At 45.3% G+C, this 23770-nt stretch overlaps 2 protein-coding genes across 6 annotated transcripts in view; one reads left to right on the top strand and one right to left on the bottom strand.

Annotated features, from left to right (window-relative positions):
• The window catches only part of tbc1d22a (TBC1 domain family, member 22a), a 61224-nt gene that overhangs the window by 36946 nt on the left and 508 nt on the right, over window positions 1-23770 (bottom strand). For 3 of the 4 annotated variants that reach the window (XM_088367606.1, XM_088367608.1, XM_088367607.1), the window contains exons 2-10: window positions 23616-23671; window positions 23435-23491; window positions 11985-12142; window positions 7244-7323; window positions 2903-3160; window positions 2475-2531; window positions 1975-2158; window positions 1687-1909; window positions 77-256 (exon numbers count right to left, since the gene is read on the bottom strand). In XM_088367606.1, coding sequence (XP_088223732.1) covers window positions 77-256; window positions 1687-1909; window positions 1975-2158; window positions 2475-2531; window positions 2903-2964 — 706 coding nt within the window. In that variant the 5' untranslated portion in view covers window positions 2965-3160; window positions 7244-7323; window positions 11985-12142; window positions 23435-23491; window positions 23616-23671. The remainder of the gene's footprint in view (window positions 1-76; window positions 257-1686; window positions 1910-1974; window positions 2159-2474; window positions 2532-2902; window positions 3161-7243; window positions 7324-11984; window positions 12143-23434; window positions 23492-23615; window positions 23672-23770) is intronic. The other variant, XM_088367610.1, reaches the window with a different exon arrangement.
• On the top strand, window positions 3672-16581 carry cerk (ceramide kinase). 2 transcript variants are annotated; one of them, XM_088367611.1, is made up of 13 exons: window positions 3672-4119; window positions 8253-8366; window positions 9013-9138; window positions 10192-10317; window positions 10875-10941; window positions 11131-11276; window positions 11832-11906; window positions 11997-12149; window positions 12471-12576; window positions 12695-12759; window positions 13858-14060; window positions 15092-15288; window positions 15644-16581. In XM_088367611.1, exons 1-13 carry the CDS (start codon window positions 3978-3980, stop codon window positions 15750-15752), a joined length of 1629 nt encoding a protein of 542 aa, XP_088223737.1. In that variant the 5' UTR covers window positions 3672-3977; the 3' UTR covers window positions 15753-16581. The 2 variants fall into 2 exon arrangements, with proteins under 2 accessions (XP_088223737.1, XP_088223738.1); XM_088367612.1 differs by lacking the exon at window positions 3672-4119 and adding an exon at window positions 5642-5889.

Here is a 23770-nt window from a genome sequence, read left to right as displayed (position 1 = left end):
CGAGTACGCCGTTCTCACAATGGGCCGACGGTTGCTTAGCAGATAGCGGCTGTCGAGACTTCGGCTCGTCTCTTACCCAGATCTGTATTGGGGCCAGCCAACAACTGCTTGAACTTATCCAGACGTGACGCTTCCCTTTCCGTCATGGCTGGAGTGCCTGATGTGTTCTGGTCGGCCATGCGCGCCACGAGCGGGATGACGGGCCGGTGTGGCAGAGAGCGCTGTCTGTACAGGGCTGCGTGCTCACCTGCTGCATCTGAAAGAGAGAGAGAGAGAAAAAAAAAAAAAGATTTTATATGTATATTACATCATATGCATACACAGTACACAAGTCCGCTATGAATGAATAAAATGTCGCTTTTGTGAGGGGGGGGGTTTCAAGCTGGTGGGTTCTTTTCAAAAGAATGACCCATTTTACATTAGAGGAGGAAAATGCGCCGAAGGCAAGATTACGTACTACATTGCAGCATGCCATCCAAATCTCCTTTATGAAAACGACGCATGTGACCATTTTTCTTTTAATGTCGTTTCGCTCCGAGCGCGTCGCCTGGTGAAAATGATGATAATTACTGGCGGTTGCCCCCCCCCCCTCCCCTCCCCTCCACCACCACAATGTGCGTAGTGTTTGCCCACCTGCTGGATGCACCCGCCATTTATTTATTTATTCAGGTTTACATCTCTCACGTTGACTTTTTGCATCACGCGGGTGTAAAATAACTTGTCTTACATATGCGCATATCGCTGCGATCCGACGGCGCGTGCCAGCTCGGGGCCGCGTCGTCTCCAAGGAGATGAGAAGGAGCGCCGGAGGGCAGCGGTCTGTTTATGTAATCATAACACGGCAGCCCGAATGTACATGTTACGATCTGTACTGTATTGATAATAACTTACTTTTTATTCCGCTTGAATAACACGTCGCAGTGCTGCAGAGTGCAATGAAGATCGCAAACCTTTGTCGACCCTCCGTGCCTTTATTCAGAAGCATATCGGTAAAACTTTACAAATTCCTTTTTTTTTAATCATCATTGAAATAAGTGAAATTAATTTTCGAATGTCATGTCAAATTTTACTGCGCAGCCACATGAACATCACATTTTGGTTTCTCAGTATCATTTCACTTTTTAACAAGGTTTCCCAGTATTTTTCACCCCCCCACAACATTTTGGTTCAACTCTTAACTTTGAAAGCTCTGCTGTACGAATGCCTGCCGAGCGATAATTGCGCCCCCAAACAACAAGCTCCCCGCTTCCGAATCATTTGAACGCCATAAACGCGAGCGCAGACAGGCGGCTGCCGAGAACGCTCCGAACATCAGACGAGTTCAATTCTGGCCTGTCGTCAAGTTGCTCCGGCACTTCTCTCCGACGATGCGCTGCCAGAAATCATTTGCATCATCTAATGGTGTAATTTGCTGCTCACCTCACAGGCGCAACTCCAGTTTCAATGATTTTTTTTTTCTTCTCCCCCCCTTCAGCCCTAATTCACCCCCTTACAACTAAACGTGATTATATAATAATGAGAATACGACTCCAGTTGACAGCTTGGGTTGTAAAGACGCAAATCTAAGTAAGAGGACTATGCACATTTTGGCTTGATGTTCCCCTTGCTAATCTGTGGCCTCGTGGCTTGCAAATCAAAGCATCACATAGAGTGAAAAGAAAAAGTCGGGGAAAAAGAGGCGCTAACCTTTCGGTGATCCAATGGGAGCTTCGCTGTGGGATTTTACCAGGCGACCTTCAGTGTCGAGGCTGCCCGGGAAAGCGAAGGAAACCTCCGGACTGGTCAAGTCTCCCTCCTCGTCTTCTTCATCCTCCTCATCGTCGTACGCCGTCTCCTCCTGCGGATCGTCGTCCCTCTGGGGGTCGTCCAGCTTTTGTCTCTCCTGCAACTTGCTGTGATTCTCAATCACCTACGCAGAGGATGGCCAAAGTTTGACGTGCCGCTCGCCGGGCGACCGGAGAATGCCAGGGTTACCTTATTGGCGGTTTCCATGACGACCTCGATGTTGAGGTTCTGCGCGGCCATAGCCAGCAGCTCGTCGTCGTCGTCACCGACATCCCAGGCGTCGCTTGTGATGCTCTCAAACTCCTGGAACGTCGTGGCCTTCTTTGGCTTGCCCGGCGTGGAGGGAGATGGCCTCTGGCCAGCTTTAATCAAACTGACAAAAACATCATGATGATGATGATTATTGGTAAATCAGATCTCAGTAACTCTTGTTGCACATTTAAATTTCAGCTTAGGGGCCACTATGCACCTAGTAAACAAAATAAACAAATAGTCTGGAACTGAGATTTCATTAGGCCATACAAAGCAGTTGAACCACAACTTGATTTTCTGGTAAGGCCACTTCCTCCTCCAGGACAAATGATACCAAAATACCAAGCAACTGTAGTAAGAGAGAAGTCAATGCACCACACCCAACCCCCCCTCCACACACACTTACATACAAACACACACACACTAGTTGCACTTACTTAGCGTGAAGAAGTGGGTCAAAAGGGGGATGCTGTGCGCCATACACATGCTGAATGCTGAGGAAAGTGACACAGAAAGACACGGAATGAACTGTCAGGGCGTCCATGCACATGCTGATCTATGATCGCGACTATAAAAGCCAGTGCAGCCATGTTGTTGTCAAATCTGATCTGATTTGTGCTGTTGTGAAATGACAAGTCTGTGATTGCTATAGCCGCTATTAGCATCGCATGTTCGGCCGGCTTGTGACGTGTGATTCCCGCAACGAGGCGAATGTGTAGAACACGCAAGCAGTGTGAAAGCCGCGATTGTTATATTTGCCAGCTTGACAAGTTAAACCTTAAGGCTGTATCCCAGCAAGGGTTGCTGAACGTGAATTAGCCTCGCTAGGCTAATGTAGCTATTCGTAGGGGAACACGTCACTCACCTGCCGGGAACCTTCGCCGCATTCCTTTTCCAAAACTGCTTTTTGTTTCCGTCACCCGACATTTTCCCCTTCGGGTCCGACCGGTCCTAAACAAAGACGCCCGGACGCTGTCGCTACTGGCAAACCGTCAAATTCAGCTTTTATTTACACCAGGTTGCTTCCTGTAAAACTCAGAGCGCCGCCATGTTGATACTGGCTCGTCGCGAGTAAGCGCGTCTGTGATTGGCCGCGTCTTCGACGGCCAATCAGAAGTGAGACCTGTATGAGGAGCCGATGACGTCATTATTCAATATTGTAGCTTTGTTGATAAAGCAAAAAGTGGTGTCAACAATCAAATGGGAGACCACCAACGTTAGGAATTTAGCAAAAAAAAAAAACTTCCTACTATTTTGAGTCAAAATATACAGGCCAAAACAAAAATTTGCCATCAATAATGTATTGTTGTATTAGATAAAGGCATTAAAGGGACTCAGGGTTGTTTTATTTCTATTTTCCAGAGTGAGTAGGTTAGTATTGTTGTTGTTGTAGTTGTTAGGAGCCCAAAGCAACTTTTTCCACATTATTTTTCCACAGGGGTCTCAAATTCCAAGTGGGACTATATTTTGCAATGATATTACACCACCTGAGGTCACCACATCATGGGGAAAATAAAAAAAACAAATGAGATGTTGTATAAGTTTGGGGGCCCCCTAGTGGCAGGGTGCTTCGTTGCCTTGGGTCATGAGAGCTTATTATGCTGATGTGTAGAATTTGTTTCGCTGTCAAACTCAAGCCAATGAATACTCACTCGGTCCCTTTCCCTGGTCTGGTTAATTCTCCACAATGGGATAAACAGGTATTAATAACACATAAACTCATGCCTAGCTGGTTTATTAGTCTGATATGATAGTGGCTCAACAAGCTGCACTCTGAGGTGGGGAAACTTTTTTTTCTTCCTGGTGTGAATCACCTCTTGCTTGTACAAAATCTTTGCGCCAAACGAGTTCCCCTGACAGCATGAGACAAGACACACCAAACCGCATGTACTGAGTGAGCTCAGCCTGTTATGGTGGCAGCTGCGAGCGTTGACTGAATAATGGATAATGGGAGTATAGTGTTGTTGTCAGACCTTTTCCACAAGTACGGGCAGGTACAGGTGGCTCTTTATCGGGATTTTCTTGCATGGAAGGATATTAAAAAGAACTGGAGGAGAAGTTCTGGCAGCACTTCCCCAACAGGTAAGTTTATACTTAGAGAAGTCACATCTGTTTTTAGAATATGTCAAAAACTTGATCATTTATTTATTTGTTTTTCTACTGTATGTACCTCGTAGGAATCATATTTATTTTGCATATTTGTAATCGTATTACATCATCCATTATAACAACGCTACTAAAAATTTATGACAGTTACGGGGTGTGCGCACTGGTGTCTCACTCTTTTTGTTTTTGACTTCACCTCTGTATAGTATTTATTTCTCAAATCGCAAAAACCTGTGATTTGAACAGGGGTGTGTAGACTTTTCCAATCAATCCAGCTACCTACCCATATTTTTTTTAGATTAGAATCTTAATTAATTTATTAGTAGTTATTAATCATCTTCTGTTTGTACTTTTTTTTTTGGGCACGCCCCATCAAAGCAAACACGAGTATTAGCAGACGGGTTAATGTTTGCTCATGTAAACGAGTTCCCCAGCCTAAGATCATTGTAGCGTATCCGGCGGGGCAATTATCGTTGGTACACTTCACTTTAAACTTGGCCATTGACCTTCTTCAAAGTGGTATCAAGCGCCCGATAATATGCCGCCATAAACACTTCTTTTTATTGAACCAATGTTCCAAGTTGGTCACATCAAAATGTCTCCCGGTGATCGTTGCGACCGCAGCGTGTCACCGGGAACTTGGAGGAGGGACTCAAAACTGGAGACAAATTGGATCAAAATAGTCACATGGCGTCTTTTAACGGGGTTAGTTTTACTCAAATATTTTTTGTGGGGAAAATTAGAAATTTGTGATATAGCATCGCTATGTTAGCAAGGTTCTGGCTACATGACCTTTAACAAAGGTCATGTGAGCATGCAACATATTCACTTTCCATTATTGCCAATGGGATTTTTTTTTTTTTGTACTGACTTTTTTTTTCTTTGCAGCGGTCTTATTCTAATTTGTAAAAAACAACCCCGGGGATATTTGTCTGCTTTTTTTCAAGAAACAGGATACTGTACTAGTTTTATGCCCAGCGTTTTGGAAGTAATCCTGTTTGGTATGCAAATGATGAGTGTGTGTAGGGGTGGGGGGGGTGGGGGGGAGGTTGTTTTTGTCACATTGAATATCCCGAATGCGTGCATCCAAATGACACGGCTGATGGATGGAAAAGCAGATACGGGTTTAACCAGAGTAGGACAATTACTCACAGATTGTATCTTCGGGGGAATCACGTCATACGTTTGACACGACAGCCTCACTTTGGCCTGTTTCTCATGTTTGTCCTCCCCTTCAACCAAACATCCAGCGCGTGTAAACATCAACTCGTTATAAGTCGTAAACGTCACTCGTGCGTCGTGGCTGCGGACCGCGACGGCGCTGTTGACATTTAAGTGGATTTTCTTGAATCAGAGCAGCTATCAGTCAAATGTAAGGGTGGGATTCGGACTGGGGGGTCGAGATATTTGCTTCATAGTTGCACAATCACTTCGCTATCCTCATGTGGCAACCATAACAGGTAGGGTAAGTTTTGATTGGACTTATTGTTGCTGTAGCCGTGCAAGTTTAACCGCATTGTTTGGCTAGGCAGTGTTTTTTTTTTTTGTTTTTTCTTCCTCAATTGTAGGAACTGATGGAGCTGGTAGATCTGGAAAATCTCCACGGCTAACCCAGCTGTAGTTTAAGCACGCGAGCGACAGCGCTCCCGTTCCACCTTGCCTGTCCTCTCGTCTCCATCTGGTCGAGTGAAGCCGAGCCGGCCTGTTTGACAGTCCGGCTTGGAATGCCAGACAGCTGGAGATTGGGTAAAGCGGAGGTTTACACCGCATTCCGGGCTTTTTTTTTTTTTTTTTATTGCCGTGATTGTATTTATTTACCTGCAGCAGTTGGGGTCAATAGACAGAGGAAGGAAGCTAATTACACAATGAATCAACGCAAAAGGGTGGAGACCTTCCGGCGGCGGTGCATCGCTATCCTCATCATTCACATTTTATCCCTTTTTTTTTTTTTGGTACGGATGTCCACATCACTTATCTTGTCGCTCGCACGCGGCTTGGAGGCAGATACGTGAAAAAAGGAAAATGGCACAGCGAGCGGCGGCTTTTCCTTCAACTTGTTCTCCAACACATTGCTGTTGCCAACACGCAGTGGCGGAAAAGGGATTACATAGCCGTCCACTGTGTACAAGCGGGGGGCGGACAGGGCAAGGGAGTGGAGCGGAATATCAATACGTTATTTTTTTTTTGGTCAGGCTGAAGGAAGGTGTGACGAGACAAGCCTTGTGTGAGGAATTCTGCCGCACATCAATTGTGAGAATGCCGAACGGCGCTCTTACGGCCGTTGCGATTACTCCCAAATGCATTCTAAGGCCCATTTCATGAACATAAAGGTCCTCTTTGTTCGGCTGTTCTAAGAAAGCACTTTTGTCTTTCTTAATTACCGTTCGAGCACATCGGCGCCCTCATTTAATGTGACACGACGAAATTTGGTCTCTTTTTATGGGGAGGGTTCCGTCATAATTTTTTTTTCTGTTAGGGAATCAAACAACTGGATTTTTTGTGTTCTCTAACATTGCAATGATCTGGCTCATGTGACAGGATGGGAACAAGAAGCCTGAGGATTTAAATCGAGTGTGGTCCCAATGAAAACAGATTAGTGGATTACATTCATTATGAGAGCCAACGTGGAACGCGCCAATGCCTCGTTTACATCGATACCGCACCGATAGCTCGTCCCGTCTTCAACCTACTTTTTCAGTCCGAGACTTATTTTTGCCATAATCTCTCTCCATGAGCACACAAACACATCCCGCTTCCTAAAAAAACCTGACATTCGGCGGCGAGGCGACCTATTGAGCTGAAAATCGCCACACTGAGCGGCGCGGCGTGAATAGGAGACTCGCCGTGGCCCGGCGCCATTACTAAGATCCTTTCGGAGCACAAAGGGAAGGATGTCAGAGCGGAGCGGAGAGGATCTGGGCCTTGTACGGCCGAGGGGCTTAGCGTGTAGCTTAGAGGACTTCGCTCGGCTCCGAACTTGGGCAAATGTGCATGTGGAGGGGATGTGTTCTGGATGTGTGTGTGCTGATGGGATTATTGTGGACTCGAGTGCACATATCCAAGTGTGTGTGAAAAATAAACTGTATTCAAAATTACTCACCAAAATCAGCTCTTATGTGGTGTGATGTCACTTGTTGCTAGGCAGAAAATACTCCTTTGGCGCTTTCCTCTTGAGTGTCACTTTAAGACAGGGAGGAGAAGCATTATCGGCGCTATCGTAAACATGATAGAGATAACACGTCAGCCACTTATCGTGTATTTCTACTGTGATTATTTTCCACCATTAATCATCTACTTTTGCTTATCACGTTAAATTAGGCGTCAGCATGTTAGGATGTGCGTGCAGTTTTCATATTTGTTGCCGTGTAAATTGAGGAAAAGCGTAATTGAGGGTAACGCAATCACATACGCGGCGACGGAATTCCATTGACATTATGTTGAAATTGCCCGAGTGAATGTCGTATTACCGCCGCGCCGCCGTTTCCCTCAAGGCCATCACTCTTCCGCCTATTTGTCAAAGTGTGACTATCGATGGCCGTAAACTTATTCATGCCCGCGCGCCGCATCATCTTTATTTGAGAACGAAATGAAATCCCATTCCTGGCCAGACTCCCCGGAGAGAAATAATATGTAGCGGCGCCCGCCCGCCCGCCATCCATTTGGCCATATCAACTTCATAATTCGGGGAGGAATGAATGCGCCAGAGAGTTGAAGAGGTCACTTTAACTCCACGCCAGCGACGTCTTTTCCCCATCGCTTAGTCAAGCTGCTTCCGAGTTGGGATGAATATAAAACGGATCTCCAAAACTGTATGCAAATGAGCTTTCAAGTTTTTCAGGAGAGCATTTGGCAAAGTCTCCCTTAAAATAACGAATTGGCAAAAAGATTGGCAGCGCGACGCCGCCCTTAATTTCCACGCTCGCTTCTTTTCAAGTTCAACATTAGTCCTTATTAAATTCTTTGATGGAACCGCCAGCAAGCGAGCCTTCCGTCTCACTCTCCACGGACTTGCGGAACGGGATCACGCTCTACTTAAAAAATTCTTTTAATGACCAGGGCTGCCTAACTGTTGTTTTTTTTCCTCTGTTTATAAAATTGTGTTATTGCAGCTCGCAGCCACGCCGTGCACGTGTGTGAAATTGTCGCCGTGCACAAGACGGACACCGGCGACCAGACCAAGGCGGTGCCGAAGCACCTTCAGCTAAATCCGCACGCGTTCACAGGTATTGAGGAAAAACTGCTTCAATGTCATGGGAAGAAAAAAAAAAAAAAGAATGAATACGAACGTTCAATCTTCTTAATGCTAAGCCCGCAAACGGCCGGGCAGTTATAAAGGCAATACATTAACAAGAATCTAAAGTAGCTATTTTGTAGATGGGGGAGTCGAAGATATCAATCAGCCATTAGATCGTCGCCAAACAAGATGATCGGATTAACGTAACTCATTGGAGCGACTACCCAAAAGAAAGGATTCAGCTAATGTATGCATTAAAGCTCGCCATCATATTTTTTTTTTGCAAAAACTTGGCACGTCACATTCCCACTTAGGGCTATAAGAAAGATTTGCCGCCCACTCTTAAAACATTTATCCAACTCAAACTACTGATAAAAGAAATGCTCAGCAAGTCGGTCGAGCATTAAAAGCGCTCGGCGTGCACATTTTTGCCAGCGTGTGACGACGGTAAATATTCCGGAAAAACTTCGCCGCGGGAGATTTTGGCGGGTCGACCTTGGCGATGAGGAAACAGTCGCCGTTGGAATATTTTTTACCCAAATAAATAAATAATCATGATGACTCATCTCCACGCACTTATGACGGCGCCTACGCGTTGATGACACTGATTGTGATCGTTTTTTCTTTCGATGCAGTTTTCTACGTCAGGAGGGCGACGACGGCGCATCAGTGGCGATGTGATGACGTCACTTTTTACAGCGACAACCTGGAACTTTGCCGTCACTGGATTCAAACCATCAATGATCAAGTGTCGACGCAAAGTATGTATTTTTTACAGCGTGAGCTACTCCGGATCGAAATGCAAAGTCTTCCCGTTCCCCAAAGACGGGAGGTTATTACTATCCTTAGAAAACATGGATTTCTTTCTTTTGTCGACACCCCCGAGGGAAGTCCCGAGGCAAATCTGGGAAAAAAAAAAGTTGCTTTTCAGCAGCTCTGTCGCAGACAGTCCCCTCTCGGGCTCAGGCGTGTAAATGGCGGTATTGCAAGAGTTGAAATTGAGATCCTGCATTATTTTCTAAACTGCACGATTCGCAGATCCCTATAGATGGCGCTGTTGCGTTCTTTCACATTTGAGATTAGCACAGTTTTTGAGTAGAAGGTAAATATTGAAATTAAATAGCTTGTTTTGCATTTTTGGTCAGGAACCAACCGACATTTTATTGCTGACACTGCTCTTTTTTTTTTTCCTGTGACAAACGAGATCGAGAATTGATTTTAAATTACGGAAATTGATGTTGACGGGTGCTTTTATCAAGGAACACTTTTTTTTTTCCCCGGATGGATGGATGGTCAGTTATATTGGACGAAACTTTACTTTGAAAACGACTGATTGTTAACGTGCGTTCATTCGTTTTGCAGGTGACAAGTCTTGGCGGGGCCCGCCCGCCCTTGAGTGCTCTACCGTTGAACGTTTTCCAGCGGCGTAATTACATTAGGAACCGCAACGTGGAGGACATTTTGAATGTTTTACTCGCTTGATTGGATTCCGTTTGAGTCGTGACCGCACCTCAATCCCGACGCGTTCATTTGCAATTCCCGCGAGGGGAGGGGGGGGGGCGTTTGTCGTGCGTGAGCCGGGCCACTCCGTCGGCCATAAACAAGCCATTTAGCATTTTCCGTCTGGGCGCTTTTTGCAAGTTTTATCACCAAATGATGCAGTGCCTCGCGATTGCTTCGTACGCCCCTCATTATTTCTCCGGCAGCCTCGTTTGAAGGTTCTCTTGTTAATGAAAACTTCATCAAGCTGATGTCAAAGTGCACATTTGTTTAAAAAAAAAAAAAGATTCATCTTAACACGTTTCTCCTCACAGCCAATCGTCCCAAGAGCCTGCTGGTGTACATCAATCCCTTCGGCGGGAAGCGGCAAGGGAAGCACATTTACGATCAGAAGGTGGCGCCGCTGTTTTGCCGAGCCTGCATCGCCACGGACGTGATTGGTGAGCGGCTATCGGAGGTGTACCTTAAACATTTCGATAAAAAATGACTCTCGCCGGCCGCCCGTGTCGGCGTGAAGAGGCTTGCGAGAATATGATTTGGCTTATGGCGGCCATTAATCATGCCAGCACCTTAATGGAGGCGCTGATAGCTGATAAGCTCGGGTATCCAAACACATCTATTATTCAATAAGTGTTTGCGGCGGCTACACGTAGTCGGCGCTATTGATGGGCCGTCGGAGTGAATACGCTTTGCTCTGGAGTACCGGAGTCTTTTATTTGTGTTGTTATTAGAAGGGCGCCACGCAGATTTACAGTTGGAATTTCAGTTTTTGTTTTTCGAGGCTCCGAGCTCGTTTTGGGGGCAGGGGTGATATACGACCCCCGAATTAGGTTTTCTTGTTGTTGCCCGCGCGCTTCCACTTTCGTCCCGTTCATCAATCTGTGCAACGGGGGTCTAGTAAATACTTCAAATTGCGGTACTTTTTCTTCTCTGCCCGTTATTGTCTTTTCCTTGTCATCGGGCTAATCGGAAATGACTATTTTATTTCTCTCCATAGTTACGGAGCGGGCCAATCATGCCAGAGATCATTTAAAAACAGAAGCAAATTTGGAGAAATATGATGGGTGAGTCCTTGACAGAATTGGATGCTTTTAACGTGTCAATGGGAAAAAAAGATGTGCCTATTATAAAACATTTAGCAGGAAATTGCACAAAATGTTAATCCCACTCCAAATGTATTGTAATTATAAATTCGTTTAAACGGGTTCCAGCTTACAATTATAAGACAAAAAGTCTTCTGGTCATGTTTTTAGAGTGGTGTGCGTGGGCGGAGACGGGATGTTCAGCGAGATCCTACACGGGTTGGTCGCCAGGACCCAAACGGAGCGCGGCATCGACCCCAACCCGCCCGACGCCCAATTGGCGCCGTGTTCCCTCCGCATCGGGATCATCCCTGCAGGTGAATCCGCTCGTGAGAACCGAGGCACTCGGTCCGTATCGGATGACGGCTAAAAAAACTCGAGCCCCCGCCGATCACGCTGCGTTCCGGCGTTACCTGAGGGGGTCGCCATGGCAACAGGGCAGGCGCTCCCACTGGGGACTCGAGTAGGGTCAGTCACCCCAAGAAAAAAAAAAAAAAAAAACATACTATTATAACCCTATTTTGTATTTTTTTTAGCTCACATTGTTTTTACAACCTTTTTAATGGTCAAAGACGATAAAAAATATGTACATTTAATCGTACCCAAGGGGGCCTTTTTGGAACATACTGTGACAAGACATTAAGTATTTTTCTTTTAATGTGAACATATGGCTGCTCGTCTAAATACAAAAAGATAAATGGCCCCGAACGTACTTTTATGGGCTTGTCGAATGGGTAGTCGTCTTAAGTGTACGCTTAACATTTGACTTTGACAGCTTGGGAATGTTTCTGGTCGGAAAAAAAAAAAAAGTCATTTAGAAAAGTTACGCTGAGGGTTTAAAATGGACGCCTGCTATGTTGTTATTTGACCAGGCTCCACTGATTGCATCTGCTTTGCGACGGTGGGGACCAACGATCCCGTCACGTCCGCCTTGCACATCATCGTAGGTGGGTGTGACTTTTCCCGACATTGTTTTTTTTTCGTCACGGTTGAATAACAATGGTGGATGTGAAGACGCCGCTCACCTTTGTCAACAGGTGACTCCCAACCCATGGACGTGTGCTCGGTACACCACAACAACACGTTCCTCAGATATTCCGTGTCGTTGCTGGGCTACGGATTCTACGCCGACATTCAGACTGACAGCGAGAGGCAGAGATGGCTGGGCCCGGCTCGCTACGACCTGTCGGGTAACAAAAACAACAATGGCCTCCGTGAATGAACTCACTTGGAAATTTCCTGTAACTCAACTGTCTTGCCGTGCTGCCCCAAAAAAAAATATGTCCGATAACATTCAGCCATTCAGTAATCGGCATCCTTTTTTTTAGCAGCTAACCTGAGCCGCATCCCGGGATGCCAAACACAATACCGACTCTCACGCTATTATCATTTCAGCCAAACGGCAGCACAATTAGCCACTCCAAATTGTCTTTTCAGCTCTGAGCAAAGCCGACAGAAGGATATCGGCGGCAATTCTCAAGGCGCCTTCTTGTGTTTTTTTTTTATTTCAGGGGTAAAGACCTTTCTGAGTCACAACTATTATGAAGGCACCGTCTCGTTCGTTCCGGCTGAGGACAATGTGGGCAACCCCAGGGACAAGGAGCAGTGTCGGGCCGGGTAAATAAAAGCAAACACAATACAAGAGCTGATAGCAAACAGCAATCGTAGAAGGACAGAGCTCTGATGTCGAATCTTAATGGAGGCAAAATATAACACAATGCTTTGAATGTGATAGGTGCCGCGTTTGCCACCGCCAAACCTCGTTACAGGAGACGAACAATGACGAGCCGTCAGACGCAGGTAAAAAGATTTTGGGATAATAAATAAAAACTCATGAAAAAGTTAGCGAAATAAAAATTGTTGTGCTTAATGAAGCACATTTAAAAATTAAAAAAAAAAAAAAACTCATTTGCGTTCACAAATTATGTTCCTCATTTCTGCTTTTATACTTTAATTAGAATTGTTTTGTACGGAGGCCTCGGTGGGCTTGTTGTCACGAGGCGTGTTATCACCTCGCAAGGCGCTTCGGCGGAGTGACTCTAATGAATCGTTTAGAAGTCTGCGATCACGTTTTCGCCGCCGCTCGTTTTGATAAGCTGACAAACAAACAAGAAAAAATAAAGGAGGGGGTGTGATTCTCAGAGGAACGTCAGTGTCTCTTCAATGGAGGTTTATAACGAGGAAATGGAGCTCACTCTTCCGTTTGCTGGACTTCTTTATTTGCGGTGAAGTTCACACCGAGTGGGAATACAAACTTGTCACTAGTACAGACTCGCTTTAATCCGCTAAAAGAAAATGCCCGCACACTCTGGAGCTACGTCAACAATAATTACTTGTCACTGAGGCTAAAATTCACGACTTCATAATTACTAAAAGTTATTATGATGTCGAGATGTGTCAATTGACTTACCGGCACATTTCCACACTGTAATTAGTTATACTTAACGCAATTCTATGAGCCTTTTCCGGTTAGTTACTTAGTTACTCGCTCTTGACGCGCACTTGACTTTTGTCGGATTGTCAAGTTGATTACGACTCATTAGGTTTTCAGGAAATGGGAACGGTAGCAAGGACGGCAACACAAAAGCTAACAGCAGTGACGTCAAGGATTTTTAAGTGCTTCCAAGTGGAGGCGGTTTGAGTTTGAAAGGTGCTTTGTGCGTTGGTTACAGCAAAATCATTCACTCACTTGAGTAAAAATAAAAAACGGAAATGTAAAACTCAGATACGAGCCTGCGTGCTAACGTCGATGCTAAACTAATATCCATATTGCCCCTCCTAACATGGCCGCCACCAAGCTCCATATTGCCCCTCCTAACATGGCCGCCACGTTCTTTAGCCTGCTCTCGTCCACTCTAAATCTGTTTAAATAAAACTGCCATTTTTTTTCCTGTCTAGTCGTTGACACCTGGACGGAAATCCGCGGGAAATTCATCGCCATCAACGCGGCCAACATGAGCTGCGCGTGTCCCCGCAGTCCGCAGGGCCTGTCGCCCTCCGCCCACTTGGCCGACGGCACCGCCGACCTCATCCTGGTCCGCAAGTGCTCCCGCTTGGATTTTTTCAAACACCTCCTCCGCCACACCAACAATGAAGACCAGGTAGCCTCCTGTCAATCATTTTAGGCTCGCCCGCCCACTCGCTGCGCTAGCAGCTGACTCGGCAAACGCCGGTTCACTTAAGTTCAAGTGCCCTCACCTACGTGTCGTAAATAACCTTCACCCGGTGGGCCCGTGGAGATGCGGCTAATGGCTGCATGGGTGAGATGTGGAACATAAGAACCAGACTAAGGCCCTCTCAGGATAGCGTTGGAACTTGGGCGATTAGTAATTATTACCTCAGGAAGTGGATCAACTGTGCAGCTGCCTCGCTCAAATGTGCTTAAAGTCAACACAAAGTCAAAGAGTGAAATCAATATTTGGGTTGCGAGGCGTTAGATGTCTCAATTAATATCGTCACGTCCATTTTTCTTTTAATTGTCTTTAATCCGAAACGATTGCAAAACAATTCTCCGGCATTTTGCAACTCGGTGTTTCCTATTCGAACGAACGAGACAGGCCGACGATTCAATTCGTATCAGTCGCGATGTTCGGTCGAGCGGAGAAAAACAAAAAGCGAGAAGCCACTAAGCGTATTCATGGCCTTGTCACAAAGACTTTTAGGCCGAGCGTCCGGCGTGAATACAAAGTGAGAGCGCCGTCATAAAGTGAGTCCGATGTTCGAATAAACGGCTGTCACTCTGCTTTTTTTTTTTTTGGGGAGGTGAGCGGACAAGAACGGGCGACAGGAAAGAAGATGAGAATAGCGAAAAAGTGGCATCCCGTGAAGTTGGAGAAAATTGTTTGCGGGGCACGAGTGAACCTTTTGGCGACGCTGACTGAGATGAAAAGGGAGACTGACAAAATAATGCGTTCTTCTCTCGTTTTTTTTTTTTTTTTCTCACCCTGCCGTCTTCTCGCTCCTGTGATGCTGATTTGCTTTAATGCGCCTCCATTTTGCCTTCCTGCTGTTTTTGTAAACGAAGAGGAAAGTCAAAGAAACTTTTTCTTAAGAAATCACCGGGGATGTGTTATAATATAATGGGGGTGAAATTAACTTTTTTTTTTATCTGGGATTTGTAATTTGTCCGCAGTTCGACCACTCGTTCGTAGAGGTCCACCGGGTGCGCAAGTTCCGCTTCCAGCCCCTACACAATGAGCCGGTGTCGCTGGAGGACCTGAGCGGGCCCCAAAAGACAGCGCCCGAGAATCCGATTTGCTCGCCCAACTTCGCCTACAGCCACTGGACGTGTGACGGCGAGATCCTGCCGTACGTCGCCGTCCAAGTCAGGTGCTCAAACTTCCGAATATATTAAGGTCAAATGAGCGAAGCGACTTTTGTTTCACGCGTTATTGTCTTCCACTTACGAGGCGTTGTAATGATGCTAATTTAACGACCCTCCCCATCTTAAACGTGTACTCCCTTTTAATTTAGGGCGGAGGTTTGTGCGTCCATTTTATCACCTAGCCGGCGTGAAAATTGAGTTTTTCAAAAGGGCTATTGTTTTGAGTCTGATTAGCTCGTATGGATCACAATCGTCTAAGCGTGTCCGCCCCATCTGTCATGTCAGAGAGCGCGCCACACGGGCGATAAAACCACATGAGATGAAATCGTTAAACGATGTTTGCGTTTGTTGTTGTTGCAGTGTCCAATGCCAGCTGATCAGACTGTTTGCCCGCGGCATCGAGGAGAACGGCCACAACCAAACGCCGCTGTGGCTCCTGGAAGCAACAGCACACCAATCTGTGGACTGAACGTTGAGCGGGATGGAACTTTTAAATTATTAGCCTGAAGGAGCCAGAAGCGAAGATGAAGGCTATTTCCCTCTTCTGGGACAACAGATGAGATAAATTTGAAAAACCAAGTAATTTCCTTTTCTTTGATGAAGACAAAAAAAATGTTTCATCTGTGATCTAAGCAGGACCAGATGTGAGTCAGGAACTCTTGTAAAGAGCCCATTTGATAGAATAACAAGGCCCCGATGATGTATTTTGGGTAATAAGGTAAAGTGGTTGCTAAGTGGAGTTTGTGTGTCTCAGCGCTGAGAAACACCTGTGGCTCCACTGCGGCTAAAAGCGAAGCGCTGGCTCGTTCCGGCCGAAATTAGTCCAAATGAGACATTTTTGCTGTCATTAGAGACTTCTTTGCTCCGATGAGCTCAGATGTCAAGCTGGTCTTGATGTCTCTGAAGAAAGGTCACGGGAAATTTGAAGACTTTTTTTAGTTAGCGTTTATCTGCTGTAGTCTCGGACCCTGAGCCAATCAAAAGTTCTTTTGGTTTCCCAATGGAAATGAAGTGTTTGACCTTGAAGTCCACTGACTCCTCTAAATAATCAACTCATCATTATTTATATACAGTGCTTTCCCAACAGCTGCAACAAAGTTCTTTGCATGAAACATTTAAAAACAATAAAAATTGAAAACAGCAGGGGGCACAAAATTGAACCCTGCGGAACACCATATTGAGATAACATACTCCGGATGGTTAAATAAAGGCAATCTTAAGATCTTGTCAGTCAACTGTAACAAAACATGTTAAATGAAAATTCTTTGCCAAAGTAAACAAGTGAGTAGCTCCAAAAAGGCTTTAAAGACTTTTATTTCCTCTTCCTGCTCATGTTGCCCATTTTGTTTAAAAACTAGTTTCTCCAATCCGGCGCAAAGTAGGAGATATATCACTGAGTGGACAGATCATTAGGTAGGCTTGCTAAATCGGAAAACAGAGTAAAGTAGTACACTAAGCAAATAAGAAACATCCCTGGCCAGTCTCGTTAAATGTGTCATTATGCAGCGTCCAAGCGGACTAACGTGTAAATTTCAGTGACAGATAAATAGGATGGAGGAAGACGAGGAGCTGTATTGATTGCAGTGGGCCTCCTGTGAGAGAGCTAGATCAATGATGCTACATCTTCTTGGTCAGGAGCCACGATTCGCTCTTCACACACGCCCTGCTCCCCTCCCTCAACCTCTCATACACACTATAATGTACTTGTAGATGCTAAAGGTCAGACTATAAAGATGAGCCCTGTGGTATTTCTTTTTTTTTTTTTTGCATTCTAACTGCATTCATTTGTCTTTTGGATGTAGGCAATTCCCTAGCAAAAAATGCTACGTTCGAGAAAAGATGGACATGCCCGAATATTAGACATGATTGAACCATATTGATTTTGGATGACTGAGTGAAAAATATTTTCAAAATTGGCTCACGTCAAGGCGAGATATGTTAATGGTGCGTTCTTCAGAGGTTATTGTTTTACATCAACGCAAGAATGCCATTGACTTTGACTGATGCCCGCAAAGGACATTCCAAATGACAGTAAAAGGTCAACTCGGAAAGGTTTATGTTCCTTGTTGGCTCAATATCCAATCCAAAATCCTCAGGGGGATGATGACTACAAAATAAAATAAAATGAGCAGCTATGTTTGTAGTTTGAGAACTATTGAGTAATGTTCTAAAGTAGCAATTATTTTACCTGAGTATAATTCTAGGCTATTCCATCATCAGGGATGATCATGTCGGAACGGTTCAAGATGCCTTCAAGCAGCCAAGGTCAACGTTATTATTTATTTGTACCTCTCGACGAGCTCCCCGAACGAGAAGCCATTACCTCGGCTAGTGCGTTGTTAGCAAACATAGGAGAGCCCGCTCATGACTTATTAATCAAAAAACAAAAACAAAGCCGCCCGGGCAGCCAGACAAACACACGCAGGACGCAGGACTTTTGTTTTTCTGCACAACGTCAAAGTTATTGCGCTGCTAATGGTGCTTGAAGTAATTACACTCTCTATTGTTGCTCGCAGGCCGCAACGTGGTCGTCCCGGAGTAGCGCACACGCGAGGCAGACTAACGTTCTTGCCCTGAATGGCGCCATTAGCCAGAAGGCATCTGCTATAGCTCACTCACCATCCAGTGTATGTGGAATAACTCAGCCTGCATAAAAGGGTCAGCAGGAGTAAGCATCAGTAATTATGACTTATAGCTACTGGAGCGTGGGTGGGAAAGACTGAAGTTTTTTTTTTTTAACCAAAGCAACAGTTGAGTCCAAACAAAAAAAAAAAAATCTCATTGCTTGTGGTGGAAAAAGTGATTGACTAATTATCCACGTGGAAAGATGCAAGAACTGCTAAGACCTTTTCAAAAAATCAGACAGAGAAAAACTGTGCCTCAAGTATTCCAAGTCTTCCAGTTAACCTCTAACTTATGTGATTTATTTATTCGGTCGCACAAGGTAGATGTGATCCCCGGCTGCCTGTTGGCCTGTGTCGAGGCGGGATGCAGCACAATCCAATATTAATGCACCTCAGCTCAGTGTGACTCAAATGTCTCTCGGCGTGAGGCACTTTGTCCTCCAGGAAAAAAATCCCAACCCATCTCGCCGCTCTCTATTCACCCTCGCGGCCCATCCCGGGGGATATTTTGTTCAAGTCCTTTCCTCCCCCACTTTCCCCATCGGTGTGATGTCACAGGCTTGTTCTCCCGTCAAGGACTGCGAGGGACTGAGAAGTGACGGAGCGAAATCGCGGCGGGGATTCGGACAAACAAGAGTGGTCACCTTCTGAAGTAGCTGCCGCGGCTGGATGAGAGTGATGACTGACAGCCAGGAGAAAGATCTGGATGACTACAAACAGGATGCTAATCATCGGCAGTGAAAGACATCAATTGTCCTTGACTGGTGAATAAGTTAAAAAATCGTTTCTATGGCGGAGTCAAATGTTAGCCAACCACTTTAGCCCTACTTCAACACAAAGTGGAAATGGGCTGAGTAGGAACAACCACATGTAAGCCACCAGGAGCAACAGCGTGTGTGTCACAAACGTGCAGGCATCTCTCACAAATTCACAAATAGCATTCCAGTTCCCGAGTAGGTCCGAGAGTGCCCCCTTCAGGATCGGTTCGACTTTCCACATCTTATTGCATCTGTCGCTTCCTCCATAGGAGAAGCTTCCTGTCCTTTTTTTTTTTGGACTCTTTGCTGAACAAGTGTGGAAAATCCCGAGGTATCGGCACCACGTGAAGCCATTACCAAACGGCAAACACACTCGACGGCTCTGCAAACAGCGGCGCTCGCGGCGCCGACGCCGTCGTGGTGTTGCAGAGCTAACAGACAGGAATCATTACGTGCTTCCGCCGGGACCGACTCTCGACCGTATTTGACGAGCACACAGATGAAACTGCATATGGTGCACAGGTGGGGAGGGGGGGGGGGGGTCAAACAGTGGCGGACTTACGTATGCATAATCGGCAATATCGGCCGATTAATCGGTCTCACCATACTGCTTACAACAAAATAGTTGTACATTTAATCGTTAGTTTTTATTCGTTTCTATGCCGACCGTATCATTTCAAACCTGCACCTAAAATGGATGACATCACTCATGTTCTTAAACATAACTAAAAAGAAACAGGACGGTAATGAGGCTGCACATGGTGGTTGGGTCTTATTAGCCCAAAATAGGAAAAAAAATAAGTGTGACACACGTGTCACGCCAGGAGCTCAAAACACAAGCCAATCTAGAAGACACGTCACCTTTGAGAGAATACACACGTACAAGTCACACTCCTTCATTACCATCCTCACAGCAGCCCGTGTTCTAGTCAGGGTGTGAAGAACTAGCTCGATGACATTCAGGGATATAGGATGCCCTCGGAGGAGCGTTGCGGGTCGTTAAAAGTCAAGGCGGATGGCACGTCGTGCCTGCAGCGAGCGTTCGAGAACCCGTCTTATCATCACATATGTATTTGCCGCTCGCGGGGTTCAAGGGTGGTCGGCTTGAGGGGCCCGAAAAAAAAAAAAAAAAATCAAGGCGTGAGACAATATGATGGAACAAGTACGTTTGACGGCAAATCGATTTTTTTTTTGTCAGGATCCCAAGGTATGGATGAATACTAAAATAATCTCGTGTGGGAGAGGAAGGTGAGAAAGGAGATGGGTGGAAATGTATCCGACTGAGATGTGAGAGCGTCCTTGTCTCTTTAAAAACAAACATCAGTCGAGTCCCAGTTCGACGAGAGAGCGAATTTAAAATCGATTGGGACGGCGCTCAAACTTTTTAAGTCCAGGAGAAAGTCTTCCAAGAAACCGACCCCTCTTAACAAAAATTCACCGATCGTTCATCAGTGCCAGATCACAAAATGAGTCAGACTGCATTGAGCCAATTCTCGGAATGCTCATTCGACTCGCCTCAAAAAAAAAAAAAAAAGATTATTTTTCCGGGTAATTTGATTACTAGAAATCGTTTTTCTAATGCGTGATGATGTCACATCCTAGATACTATCTATTTACAACAACCTGCAGCAGAACTTTTATTCCTATTTCATGATGGTATGAAAAACCTGATGCACCGACTGACTCTTTTTTTTTTTAATAATCCGGCCCGGATGTGAGCACCATGCCGAGCCCGTCTGCGCGTTGCCATGGCGTCGGTTGCCGCTGACGTGATCAACCGAGTATGAAACCAACATGGTGACGGGAGTGGCACTAATTGTTAGCTTTGCCACACGAGGGAGAGCCGAGGCATCATTAGGCGAGGCGTCGCAGACACGCTGGCGAAATGTCAAGGGAGGTGCGGGTGGCGTTGCCGGGTAAACGCGCGCATACTCTTCTGAACTTTTTTTTTAGCCGCACGCTCAATTTGCAGCATCGTTTGCAGCTAAGCGCGGCGTCGGAAGCGGAAAAGGTCAAGGGCGCCGGGTTCTTGTTTGTTGGTAACAGGAAAGTATGATGATGCTGCTCAATTTGAAATAAATGCTTCCTGGGCCGCAACAAATATGGCCATCGGAGGATCCAAAGAGAATCCGGAAAAGGGGGGGGGGGGGGGGGGGGGTCATAGGGGGCGAGATGTTCCACCGCAATGGCGGACACGGCAGCACGGCGTGTTTGGCCGTCGGGACGGGAAGGTGCCCGTGTCCCCGCTCACTCGCTGCAAGGCCAAACAGGGCAGCTGCGCGAGCTAGCTAACAGCCTGTGACCACGCTAATTATAAGCCATTCATGAGGCTCTTCGGTGGTTCTGCACCGGCCACCAAAAACTTTACGCCGGCTAGACTGAAAAAAGAAAAAAGACTTGCTGAGAACTTTTTGAGAAAGTGAGCGAAACAAGAAGCGTCCGTGGGCCGCAGCCCTGTCGGCGCAGAGAAAAGTGCCTGCGAGGTGTCTGTAAATCAGAATCATTACAGCGCTAACCTCCGATCCATCTTCATCCCAGCGCGCCGTGAGAAAGCATGGGCAAACAAGCGGAGGAGCCCGCCGCAAGTCGGCTGTGGAAATGAGGTGGGGCAAGGCCGAGGTCCGCTCGCTGCTCGCCGGCCTCCCACGCCTGAATCCGAGCCCCGCCCAAGGTTGAAGGCTCCCCTTGTGGATGTGTGTTGCGGCGCGGCAATAAGAGGTGACTCGAGGGCCGATTGTGATTTATGTGGTGGTGGGTTCGGGTGAGCGGGACGCGGGCCAGCGAAGGGGAGAAGATGGATCCAAAGTGCGAGCGAAGGAGACAATCTGATTACGGCCTTATACCTCCTTTCATCTTCATCTTCGACACTCACTCTTCCAACAGGCACCTCCTCCCTACACTTAGCCTACGCGCCACATGTTGCCATGGTAACAAGAAGCTCCAAACACACGGAGATGAATACGTAGGATGTGTCACATTCCAGACATACCACAAGATATTTTCTTCTTCCCACTTATAGTAGCTTAAGGCTAACAAACAATGCAAAACGCCATCAACGGGCTAACAAATAGGATTTTTGTTGCCGTGCATGTAAACAGAAAATACAATATTCACTAGCGCATATTCTTTATCCTCTGCAAAGAGGAACGATTTTGATAAATAGCATATTTTTTCCCTCAATGTTACAATTAAGATTTATTATGCAATACATATTGCATGTATTTTTTTTTTTTTTACAAACAATCTTTATTACAACAACAAAAATGATTTTGGTATTATATATCAGGCTTAGCCTAACAGAAGGTCTAATGCAAGGTATATCTGGTCATGAACCGCCACGCTCCCAAGAATTCAAGAGCACACAATCTTAAGTGCTTTTGAGTTGAATCAACAATAGAAGTCAAGCCTGTGTTTGATATTTGAGGTGAGAACATCCACTATGTGGAGAGAAAAGGCTAACAATGGTTCCATTTGCTTCTGGGCTGTGAAACAACGGCAAAGGGAAAAAAAAAATGGTTTGACACGTCTACAATTTACACTGTTCCAGAGTGATGGGCACACCATGTTAAGAAGAGACAATCAACACACCTTCCCTGACTGATATGAGACACATTTCATATGACTTGTATTTTTTCCCACATGTTACAACACTGCCATCCAGTGGCGGTATGATGTAATGGCAAAAAAAGCCCTGCTTTTGGTAAATGACTTCATTAAAACAGGGGGGTTGAATTAAACTTAAATTAAACAGCAAATATGGCAGAGGGGGGGCAACTGAGGAGATAATTTACAAAAATTCACATCCAGAAAAAAAACGTAAAGTTGCAGCAAGACTTGTCAAGTCTATTTTCAACTAATTCCACTAAACTTAATAAGATGGCGAAAAAGGTCCCCGGATAAATTTAGACAATAATGTACGAGTCGCATGGGGCAAAATGGGGGGGCGACATAAGTAACAATGTAGAAGTCCCATTAATACGTTCCATTATGTGAGGACAAGCACGCTGACTTGGAATTATTCTCTAATGAATGCAAATTAGCTTAATTAATGACCTCATTAACATAACTTCTTGTGTTCGATACATCACAGAGACACGCGGGACATTAAGCAGCTCAAGTGGCCCCTCGTTTATTCTGGTCCCGGCTAATCTATATTGCATATTTCTATCATCCCCGGACGGTGTCGACCTGTCATCCCGATAAGAAATTGACGGCACATTTGCCTCCCTCGTGGTTAATCTTCGCAGGCTAATGTTAGTGTTTCTAATATTAGCGCCGAGAGGAAAATTATCAGTTAATGGTTGGGGTCAGATGACTTATTCTGGAAAGGTGAAATATTTGAGTTATTTTTAATTGCAGCTATTTTATTATTTGATACTTTGTTGTAAATTATGCAGTGTATTTTATCATCTGAATAGCAGTAGTTTGACTTTTCATTGTTGCAAAGGCTATTCCCCCAATAATCAAAATGCAAATAAATAAAGAGAACTGCAATACACTGACTCCCACAGCTCTGAGTAATTACATATTCAGGAGTCATTTATGCACCAAAAAACTCGATTTATAGTTATAAATGTGAAAACAATACTCAGGTAGCAGCAAATATTTGACACAATGGAGCCTTTCCAATACAATTTCAAGGTCCCTTTGCAATGAAAAGAAAGTCATAGGAAAAGTTTATTTCTTTTGCTTATTTTTTGGTGTTTGAAAGCACCACTCAAGTTGTAGATAACGCAAAAAATAATGTACAAAATAAGTGGGCAACTCACCTGGGCTGAACTAATGATGACTTGTACAGCAGTGCACTCCAGTGGCGTGATGTGGTACTGTAAAAAAAAAAAGACAGTTCTATTAAGTTACTCTGGGACTAAAATCAACAAATTTGACAGCACTATAGTGATATATCCCGTAAAGAAAAAGCATAATGTATAAAACAAGTGGGAAACTGACCTGTGACTTTGAGAAGCTGAACCGACAGTTCTGCCCTCCTGTGGCAACATGTGGTACTGCAGGGTGAAACAAAAAAATGACTTCTATTGTTCTAGCATACTAAATAAATTAAGAATCCTGGCATTAACGCAAACAAATTTGATAACATCGACATT

Source organism: Syngnathus floridae, chromosome 22 (genome assembly GCF_059516105.1).
Source record: "Syngnathus floridae isolate MCC-2025c chromosome 22, RoL_Sflo_1.0, whole genome shotgun sequence".
Taxonomy (NCBI): Eukaryota; Metazoa; Chordata; class Actinopteri; order Syngnathiformes; family Syngnathidae; genus Syngnathus; species Syngnathus floridae.
This window is presented reverse-complemented; position numbering and strand designations above follow the sequence as displayed.